This window comes from Leptidea sinapis, chromosome 24, assembly GCF_905404315.1.
Source record: "Leptidea sinapis chromosome 24, ilLepSina1.1, whole genome shotgun sequence".
NCBI lineage: Eukaryota > Metazoa > Arthropoda > Insecta > Lepidoptera > Pieridae > Leptidea > Leptidea sinapis.
In genome coordinates, this window is record NC_066288.1 from 8,468,877 (window position 1) to 8,480,719 (window position 11,843).

Sequence of the window (11,843 nt, forward strand, 5' to 3'; positions counted from 1 at the left end):
TGATGCGAGATAAATTTAAAAAAAGTAAAAAGTTTCAGGCTATGTATAAAAATAGGCGTTTGAGTGTCTGATTTTTATGGAATATACACAGTATAAATATTTATATACACCAACAGAATCTTCGCAACACACCATTTTGTAAGCAAAGCAGTTCGAGATGGCTTTTTCCTCCGATTTTCTTCATAAAATTCTATATTTAACGCTAACTGATAGATACAGCCTACGCTGTCAATAGCGAATACTATTTTTCATTGTTTTTCAGAATTGTTAATATCTGACTTGTAAATCCAGACATTAGTATCATATCTTTTCACCCAGATGAATTCTTCCTTGTCACAGCTGAATATACCACTGCGATTCATGTTTCATGGCACCATGCCACAATGAACGTGGGTTCTATTCAGCCTGAGAAACGGTACTCATGTGTTTAAAATGGTTTATTACAAACCTTTCCCCGTCCAAATGAGATAGTAGTATGAAAGTCTAATTTGATATTTACGAGTTCTTTTTAACCTCTTTAAATGACAGCAATTTACATTCGGACATCGATAATGAAAAGCCAAAGATAAGATTACACGTAGATTATGATAATAATTAGCTACTAACATAATTAAACATCATCGGACTGTGTTAGCACAATGTGGTTCTATTTAATAGCGTTTTATTTACTCACACATAATGTGCAAGGTAAAATCAATAAGTTTTTAAATGGCGCCATTATAAGACGTTAATAATCACGTAATTAATTTTACAGCACAGTTTGGTGACCATAAACAGTACTCCAGTTATGTGACGGTCCGTGAAGGAGCCCATATGTTCTACTGGTTGTTTTATACCACAGCTAATGTATCTAGCTATGTGGAAAGGCCCGTGGTAGTGTGGTTACAAGGAGGACCGGGCGGTTCTTCGACTGGTATTGGTAATTTCGATATATTAGGCCCACTTGATTTGTCCTTACAAGAACGGAATTATACATGGGTAAGATTTAGTTATACTCTTAAGTTTGATAAAGGAATACGAATTGAAGACATCTAAAACAACAGTTTTATAGTAGGGCATTTAAATGTTATCAACATTTGACACTTTATCAAAATTGAAAAACGTTACTTCGTTACTAAACGCTAATACTAACACGATATATATTTATCAAAATTAGAATTATACAATTCTTGTCTTTTTTCTATTAATTTGTCTTATTAACCATTCTTAACATAATGAACAAATTTTGTCAAAAAACTTCTTTAATTAGCTTTTATAAATCTAATTAATGAAATCTTTGAAATTCATTTTCAAACGTCGGATTGAATTAAACCTTAAGGCCGCTATATCCCAATAAATCGCTAAAATAGCACATAATTGAAACCATTTCTTGACAGTTTATATAAAGCTTATATTTTAACAAAAAAAAATTATCTACACAAATATATTATCAGACGAAAATTCGTTTTTCATTACATTTCTGTTTTTTGTAGACAGTGCGAAAAAAAATCACCAGAATAGCCCTGATTTTTACAGTTGGAGCCATGCTAATCATTCAATCTAGATTAAAATTGTAGTAAATTTATTAATTGTACATTAATACTATTTAACATGATATAGTTTTGTTAGTTTTGTAAAGAAAATTGTATTATGTTTGTAATTAATAAAAAATGCTTCTAATTTAGAAATTTTATCTATCTCTATCTTGTGCGAGAGAGGTAACCTAGCTTCGCTCGATTCCTCAAGGACATTGGCTTGGTCCCCAGCCTTAAGTGCACCGGTGACAATGCAATAATTTAAATAGTGTATCTTACTGTTTGCTATTACTATTCTGTGTATGTCTGTTTGTATCTAACGTTGTTGAGTTTAACGTTGTCGTTGACGAGATTTTCGACTCCTTCAAAATACCGGAAAAAAAATGAAAATTTGCAGACTTATCAACTACCGCGGGCAATTCAATAAGTCTATCCTATTTTTCTTACCAGCCATCTTTAGTATTAGCTATTTTTTATGTCTGTTACCCGGTAGTGTCTTTGTCCCAAAGTTTATCTTTGGCGCGTGTACATACGCGCACACCAAAAAAGAGGATTGTTCTTTGATACAAAATTATCTGTATATATATATATATATTTGTAAAACTAAAAAAACAGTCGATAAATTGAAAGATTACTTATGAAGAAATGATGAACCAATACGTTCTTAAAAAAATACGTTAATTAAATTGAATAGAAACAAAATCATAGATTGGCATATTATTAAATTAAAAATTGAAAGGGTTGTTATAAAAGTATATTTGAATGAAAAAATGACAGTAACATCGTTTGATTGTGAAGTGGGATAGACGATAGGGAATTAAGATTTGAACAATAAAATATAATGACATCAAACGCGGGCTAAAGATATAAAAATACAATCTAATATGTATTTTAAGTTTTCAGTTCGGTTAACGTTAGATAGTTAGTTATCATAACTGTTGTTCAAGCTACCAGTGCGTTACAAAATTAAATTGAAATTAATACCCCAAATTCTACGCAAAATCGTAACTGTGCTCGTCATATTGGGAATAAGATGTTAAGCTTCATAAGCACAGCAATTTTACTAGCTAAGGCTACAAACCGAAACATGATAATGTTTGCACATAGCTAGCAGAAATAAGCGCCACTGTAGTATCTAGACAGCATCCTGTGCAAGCAAATATTTATGTTATACTAGCTGACTCGACAGACGTTGTTCTGTATATAATAAATAAAATAATGTTTTTATATGAATTCGTCAATAATATAACATAAGATCAAAAATTACTTCGTAAAATATGCACCCTGCTGTCGTAATGAAATTGTTTCACAGCAGAACTGTCAAACCATGCGTCAATAAATTCTTCATAGAAATTATGTATGGACACATGTTGTTTTTATTTAATTTAGCGGCATTTTCCTATTTATTCACCTTTTAAACCTTCTCTGGACTTCCACAAATAATTCAAGATCTAAATTTGCCAAATGATCCAAAAAGATTTATGTTTGTATTATAGGTAAAGAATTTTAACGTTGTCTTCGTGGATAATCCGGTTGGAACAGGATTCAGCTACGTTGATGATCCTCAATATCTTACGACAACCAATGATGAGATTGGTAAGTTGTTTCGGTTAGAATTGCGTAAATTAATACTGTCTACAGTATATGCGAATTTATAGATTTTGTCATAAGGTTTAAATGTTAACAGGGTTTTGTATTTTTGTTTCAGCTCTAGATTTTGTTGAACTTATGCGAGGTTTTTACCGAAACCATCCCGAATTTGAAGGTGTGCCACTTTATATTTACGGCCAGTCTTATGGTGGGAAAATGGCTGTAGATATGGGCATTCGTATGCGTGAGGTAAGCTTAATGTGTTTGATGCTGCATTTTCTGAAATCCATAGGTCTCATGGGCTAAATTTACAAATAGGTTTTATTTATAAGGCGATTGCTGGCTCTTGGCTGCTTGCTGCAAGATCCGGACCTAGAGCCGCTATAAATGAGCAACTAAATAAAAACTTACAAAATTATTACTCCACTACTGGGATCACCACTGGGAGAGCCATTTGCACATGATGCCGGCTAAATTAGGAATACCACAACGGCGCCTTTTTCGGCCGTGAAGCAGTAATGTGTCAACGTTATTGTGTTTCGGTCTGAAGGGCATCGTAGCTAGTGAAATTACTGGGCAAATGAGACATAACATCTTATGTCTCAAGGTGACGAGCGCAATTGTAGTGCCGCTCAGAATTTTTGGGTTTTTCAATAATACTGAGCGGCACTGTATTGTTATAGGCAGGGCGTATCAATAAACGCCAGCTGAACGTCCTGCTCGTCTCGTCCCTAAAATCTCCGGTCATAAAAATAATTGAAAATAATATATAATTAAACATTAACTTTAACAAGGCGGATCTCTGGATTGTTTTTATTTTAAAATTTTTAATACTAGTTATCTATTAGTGAGTATAATGAAATTTTTATCTATAATTATATTTATTTGTATTCTCAAAAATATTATACTAAAGAAACAATACACATAATGTTACTCTTAAGGAATCTACCCAATATTGAAGTATATTAAAATTATAGGCCGAAGAAGCTGGGACAATCAGGTCAAATTTAAGAGGCATCGCTATGGGCAACGCCTGGATATCTCCTGTAGATGCCACACTCACCTGGGGTCCAATCCTGCTGGCTGCCGGACTTGTAGATCAAAGAGGGTACGAGAATATTCAAAGATCAGCTCGGGAGGCTGAGAGGCTGTTCAACGAGGGTCACTTCTTTAACTCCACCGCTCAATGGGGACTAACGCAATCCCAGGTGTTTGCTGCAACTGAAAATGTTGACTTCTACAACATTCTTACGAAGATGCCTTCTCGGTTCAATTTTGGGAACATTCATGGTGAGGGTCGCATTTTTGTATTTATAACTGCCAGTATCATGTTAGTTAGAGTAATTTTTACGATAACTGAGTAATCAAAAAAAAACTGAAATTTATTTTTCATGTTACACCTGCATTGAAACTGCGAGTTTAATGCCTGTTGACTGTTGAGCCACCAGAAACTAGTCAATTTCACACCATTGCGACTGCTTCCGAAATGAAGTTGCAGTCCTGGTTAATTTTTTTTTTTACTTCAAACCTTTATGATTATCATTTTAACCATCAACTAAACTTACCATTTTTTTGCTATTTTTGTCAAACTCTCTAATTTTGGTTGCCTCCAGACATTAATATTTGCACATTTAATGCAGATTAGGTATATGAAAATAGTATATTACGCACCTAGGGAGAAAAGTAGGTCATTCTCACCCGCGGAATATTGACAATCGCGGGTGGCAATGTCCTATATATTATAATACGTTTTTTTTGCCACCTGATGAAAAGCTCGCTTTTAGTCCCTGGTACAAGGGACAAAAATCGTCTTGCCTGGAGAGAATCAGCCACTTTTGTCATTCATACCATTGACTAAAAGACAACTTTACATCGAGGTGGGAAAAAATATATTGTTTGACGAGGGATGAAACAAGATGACTACAGAAGCGATGAACGATACTGAACGAAGCGAGATCTGTTATCACTCGAATTTCTAATCAACAATTTGTTAAGATTTGAATTTCGTAATATGCAAATTGAGGTTGAGCACGTTATGAACTTTAAAGTAGATAGTGTAGATGGAGCCACAACCTGAAAGTTGAACAAGACTTACCAAGATTTACGAACCATACGTCACTCGAACGGAACGACGGAACCCGGGTTAGAGTCCCACATCGTCAATAAGTTTTTTGTTACAAATTTAATGCAATACACTATTTTTTCAAATTTGATCACATACACTTAAAAAAATATCGTATTATTATTGAATAGTTTAAAAGTTCGCAGTACTGACAGTATAAAAATAAAAGATTTGAATTCTATTTCTAGCAAAATAAGAAGTACAAGTATATATATAGCATACGTTGTTATATGTTAACAGATAATTATTTTTACAATAATAGTATTTTACTTAACATTCCATACCTCCGTGGTTTGTTGATGCTATATATATATTATGAAGAAATTGTATTTTTTCATTTATTAAAATAAAAAAGACATTATTTAGGAACAGAAAGGTTACAAAAGTGCTTGTCAACTAATAGTACATATTCACAGCCGTATGTGACCTTTGCAGTACAGTGGAAGTACTTGTTGTACCAATTATGTATTTATCAGTAGTTAATACTATCACTAAATCAAGGTAACTTAACTTACCCAGAAAAGTAGCAGAATTTTCGAGTTGGATAGCTAGGCTAAGTCGTTAGCCGAAATACATGTTTTGTAGATGTTTACATGTTATGGACATGGAAACAGTATTACATTGAACAAATAAATTTTGTTAATCAAATTAATGAGCCAATACTCAATGATATTGCTCATATAATACAAATACAACACTTATCGCAGTATTAACAATGTCAAGAGTCTAAAGTTTGCGAACAAACAATTTATTTACGTATAACTCTATAATTGAGGTTAGATATCTATATATATAAAAATGAATTGCTGTTCGTTAGTCTCGCTAAAACTCGAGAATTGTGGAAGTCGAGAGAAGGTTTAAAAGGTGGATAAATAGGAAAATGCTGCTAAATTAAATAAAAACAACAAATTTGTATTTCCTTTGATATGTCCATACATAATTTCTATGAGAGTATTTATTGACGCACGGTTTGACAGTTCTGCTGTGAAGCAATTTCAGCTAGTTATAATATAAATTTAAAGCAGCCTAGCGAAGCTCTCTAAGAAAAAAGCGATTCACTCGATTGTATACAACATGCAGTCATTGATATATTGACTGATGACGGGTATAATCTTGTAAAAAACGGATGTAGCCCAAATCCATTACGTTTTAATCAAATGTTCGCTTTCAAACTTAGCCGGATTATACTTCGTGGCCAATGGCGATACTGTAATAAGTACTATATCAAACTTATCTCATATAACTGCACGTTTCATACTAAACTAAATTTCAATTTTTACTTAGGCAGTCCCACCGCTTATTACGTAGTATTTACATCCTCTTTGATTTATAAGTGTAAAATATACACATGACGTAAATTTTCATACTCTTGTTGTTTCATATCATTAATTATTCAGTTAATACCATAAAAAACAGTTGCCAATTGGCACCGGCCACGACAAGTCAGACAACTCTCGCCCGCTGACGCGCTATCTTCATTAGTTACCTACAAGACCAGCTTAGGCGCATCAGCTTATATAAATTATTTACCCGTAAAAAGACTTATGTATGTAAAATTTTCATATTTAACCAGTTAGCACCGCATCGAAAGAGCATTAGCTTTAATGAGGAAAGGGGGTAAGAAACTACACACCACTAAAGTAATTGATTTGGAAAATTATGAAAATTTTGATCTAACATAGACGCAATGTGATTCCACTTAATCACATTAAAGCTCAACTTTTTCCAAAGTGGTGGTTTCCAACTTAACTTTTGAAAGTAATTAGGTTCAAACTTAGGACCAAAAATAAAAACTCAGAAATTAAATTTGAAAACAAAATGTATGAACGATGCGGGACTCGAACCCGCGACCTCTCGATTTGATTTAATGTTCGTGGCCTTTAGTAAGAATATGGATTTCAAAAATTCCATAGAAATTAATAAATTAAACAAATATTAGACGTTTGTGAATAACAATAATGCATAAGAACGGTAAATCTATAAATTTGTCTCTTCTTATGTCACTTATAAGGCTAACCGATACTGGCCTTCATTCGTTTTACTCAAATATTACAAAATATTATTTCGGTCACACCAAGACCTGTTTATTATTCTACGTAAGCAAGTAAACAGTATGTCTGTATTAATAAAACCAAACATTTTAAACATGTCGTTGTAAAAAACATCACAACTTGGATCCATTGTAAAAACTAATTACCTATTATCAGTCGTAAAAGTACAATTTTTGCTATATCATCATCATCAGCCGAAAGACGTCCACTGCTGGATAAAGGCCTCTCCAAAGATTTCCACGACGATCGGTCCTGCGCTGCCCTCATCCAACGTATTCCGGCGATCTTGCCCAGATCGTGTGTGATCTTGTGGTGGACCTACCAACACTGCATCATCTTCGGAACAGATTAGACTTATTATTGTTAATTGACCAGATTAGTTTTGCTACTTATATACTTATTATAAATCAAACATTACAAAGTACATTAATGTTATCAATGCTATTTAAATATTAATGGTATTTAAGGTTTAAATTATTCGTTTCAATCATAACAATTGTATGACACCTTCTCTTATCCAGTGACACCTTTTAATTCCCTGATTGTTCTGATTCTACGCAAATGGTATATTCCCATATGGTTTGGCTTTAACTGTATTTTAATATATAATGTTGCATCATTTGATTGGTTTAATTCAGAAGCTTGATATATTTTCAAGGTATTTACTATTCACGTAAATATTTGATGTTAATATCAATTTAAATTCCTTGATTATTAATGTAAAAGTGACTTCACAGTTACGGGCTACGCAGTTATCCTAAAAGAGATAAAGTCAAAGTCAAAGTCAAAATATCTTTATTCATTGAGATCATATTTGATCATTTTGAATCGTCAATTTAAGGTTTCTTATAATAATAAGAGCTACATAATGTAGTTTGTAAAAATAATACATATACTTATAGTCTAGAAAATTATAATATATATTTTGTTTTATTAAGACAGAGTTAGAGCATGTTCATTCCCAAGCATTTTTATCATCTAAGTAATCCGTTATTTTATAGTAAGCTTTTTTATAAAGTTTCCCTTTAATTGAATTTTTAAATTTGTTTATTGTCAGATTAAGCATATCACTTGGGAGTTTGTTATAGAAGCGTATACATTGCCCTTTAAATGATTTATCAACTTTATGGAGCCTGGTAGTGGTAACAGCAAGCTTATCTTTATTCCTAGTATTAAACTTATGACAATCGCTATTTTTCTTAAACAAGTTAATATTCCTGTGCACATACATCAGATTTTCATAAATATATTGACAAGTGACGGTCATTATACTTATCTCTTTAAATTTTTCACGGAGTGATTCTTTGGGACCCATATTGTAAATTGCACGTACAGCCCTCTTCTGCAGCACAAAGATGATGTTAATATCTGCAGCACTTCCCCACAGCAGTATACCATAAGACATAATGCTGTGAAAGTAGCTGAAATAGACTAGTCTAGCTGTGGCTAGAGATATAGAGATAGAGATGAGGAAATATGTCGAAATAGTTTTATATTTAATATACCAAAATTGTCTGCAGAATTCTCAAGAGATATGATGATTCGTGACATGGAATATAATCCACAAAGAGACATGTCATTAGAAACAATAATGAATACACTGGTGAAACCAGCTCTGGGTATACCGGAGCACGTAGTATGGCAAGCTTCGTCGCGCATCGTGTTTGATACTTTAAGACCAGATTTCATGAAACCTGTGACAGAAGGCAGTATGTATTGAATTTTTATTTTTATAATTAGAGTCAGCAAAGCACCAAATATTTAAACAACCGAACAATTTAGTTTAAAACGAACAAGAATGGGACCTACAAGTACGGGGACAGTTTCTTGTGCCGCTTAATTTCTCTCAGAGCGCCATTTGTTTCTGAAGCGATAGTAGTATCTAGTATATTACAAATGACATCAAAAAGAATTCTAAAGGAATCAATTTTGAGAAAATAAATGCCTTTATACAGCATCGAATAGACAAAAGCACCAAGAGATATACTTTTGAGTTTTTTAATTAGAAATTATTATTAGCTTATACGATATTTTATATTTCTCTAAGTTCTTCAAAAATATTGCGACAAAGAGAAATTCTGACAAACACAGCAAAGCATAGTCTTGGCATAATAAATTTTGGCATGAAACAGTCATTATTAGAATACATAAGAATTAAAGGTGTTTATAAGTCACCGGTAGTCATATTATGATTGTTTCAATTAAATATACAACTTTGTCAGATACCTAAGCAATGTTAACCCAATATTCCGATAGTAGGTTAACAGGGTCTATCGATGAAATATCGTAAAAGAAATGAAGCATAATATTATCTCGATATTCTTTTAGATTTATTTGTAGAATACGAGGACACACACCTTTACGGATAATTTTATGATAATCATCAGGAAATTGCGAAAATAGAGCATATGCTTTAACTTTCATCAAGGCTTGCCCTCTGCGATTTTGTTTTTTATAGATTCAATTCTCGGCTTCTCTTAATGTCCTCTTTATGTCCTGTCCATCTCCATTCGTTTATTGATTATTCTTTCATCACTATATGCCAACTTATTATTGAAAGGTTTCTCTTATCAATAATGCAATATTTATCACAATGTAAAAAAAAGCTACCAATTATACCTTCAAATGTCGATACTCAGCGCGTTTGCCAAATAGAAAACATTGACAATTAATGTAACAGGAAAATTTCTTAAGCAATACCTATAATTTATAATTCTATTACAGTTGAAAAGTTACTCAACGAAACGGATATAATTGTAACAAAGTACAATGGAAATCTCGATCTGATTTGCAGCACGCCAGGTAAGAATTTATTTGTATGAAATAGCTAATATTTTTCCAATTAAATACGTCATGCAACTCCCCATAAAGATCAATAATTCTTAATTTAAAATTTAGTGAAAATTTAATTCAATTAAGGTGTGTAAAAGCGATCGATATTTGAAACAATGATTGGTAAAAGTCCTTGTTTAAAACCCCAACCGCCCATTTATAAATATTGTTATGTAGGTTACGTCGAATTTTCGCGACAGACCGACGGATGAAATAGCATGACATACTGCTATATATATAATATATATAGATGCTTTAATTTACAAATTCAGTAAATTATAAATGTGTTTCTGTTAATGCAGGACAGATTCTGTGGATGGATCGTTTGAACTGGCCTGGAGCTGAAGGTTACAAAGCATTATTGTTATGTAGGTTACGTCGAATTTTCGCGACAGACCGACGGATGAAATAGCATGACATACTGCTATATATATAATATATATAGCTGCTTTAATTTACAAATTCAGTAAATTATAAATGTGTTTCTGTTAATGCAGGACAGATTCTGTGGATGGATCGTTTGAACTGGCCTGGAGCTGAAGGTTACAAAGCATCTCCACGCAATCCCATATGGGAGAATGATAGGTTGGAGGGCTACTACAAATCATATGGAAACCTGCGATTCTTCTGGATAAATGATGCTGGCCACAGTGTATGATATACATTAATTACAGCTATTTTATAAAATTTAAAATCCATACTTATACAAAAGAAAATGTGCGTGCAGTGTGTGTATGTTTACCAAATTCATGAGAACCGTAAGCTCAATTGTTAACCTTTGTGGTTTTTTTTTAGATGCTAATTTGACCTAGTTTTATATCGGTATATGTAATATGATAAATAAATAAAAAAAAAAATTGAAATGACACTTAGAACACAAATAAATATAATCTAGTAGATATCGTATATTTAAAGGATTTCATTATTTACATACGTAGACACTATGCACTTGAATAATTGTTTACATAACATTTTACGTCATAAATATTTTTGCATTCTAAGCATCACGTATTGCTCAGAAACTTCAGAAACTTCAGATCATCAATATTATATCATATATCAATATTATTGAAATAACATTTTCTTTTCCACGCTTTGTTTGTCTTTACGCTAGTATATTGTATGTCTATAATTTTCGAAAATTTATTGAAGTAGGCGTTACTTTTTACGTTTATTCCGCCAATATTCTCTATTCTATATTCCGAGTCTCGTGCCAGATTTTGGCGAGACAACACGTCCTGAGAATGCCTAGTGTAGAGGCGAAACACGTGTCGAATTGTTTAAAAACAAATATTGGCGGAATTAACACTAAAAAAAATACTTAAATCATTTGTATATCTATAATTTTCACTCATATTTCAGGTCCCACGTGACAATCCATACGGCTCTAGGGCTTTCCTGCGAGACATGACCACGTATGGATAGCTTAGATATTAAAAATAAATTATTTTTTCGTTACATATCGTTTTATTGTTTTTTTATATCATTTTATTTTATACCTTGTAATCTTTATCCTTTGGCCTTTGAAAGTTTTTGAATACAATATACTGAAATACAAAATAAATCGAATACATCTACCTATTTTTTTCCGTCCAGACAAAGGAGAAAGGGCTACCCTCCGGGATAACAATGCGAGGTGATGAATGCTCATGCATACCAACGCAGCTGTTTGACTCTCATGAAACTTACCCACATAACACCACCTGGGGTTTTGGCAAGTTCCCGCTAACCCTT

General features: G+C 32.7%; 1 protein-coding gene across 2 annotated transcripts; it reads left to right on the plus strand.

The window, feature by feature from the left end:
- The first annotated feature begins 622 nt into the window (after positions 1-622).
- LOC126971788 (retinoid-inducible serine carboxypeptidase-like) lies at positions 623-11,567 on the plus strand. 2 transcript variants are annotated; one of them, XM_050818204.1, is made up of 9 exons: positions 623-687; positions 755-978; positions 3,011-3,110; positions 3,223-3,353; positions 4,082-4,394; positions 8,798-8,986; positions 10,002-10,079; positions 10,607-10,761; positions 11,472-11,567. In XM_050818204.1, exons 1-9 carry the CDS (start codon positions 639-641, stop codon positions 11,532-11,534), a joined length of 1,302 nt encoding a protein of 433 aa, XP_050674161.1. In that variant the 5' UTR covers positions 623-638; the 3' UTR covers positions 11,535-11,567. The 2 variants fall into 2 exon arrangements, with proteins under 2 accessions (XP_050674161.1, XP_050674162.1); XM_050818205.1 differs by lacking the exons at positions 10,607-10,761; positions 11,472-11,567 and adding an exon at positions 10,412-10,536.
- Positions 11,568-11,843: the final 276 nt, after the last annotated feature.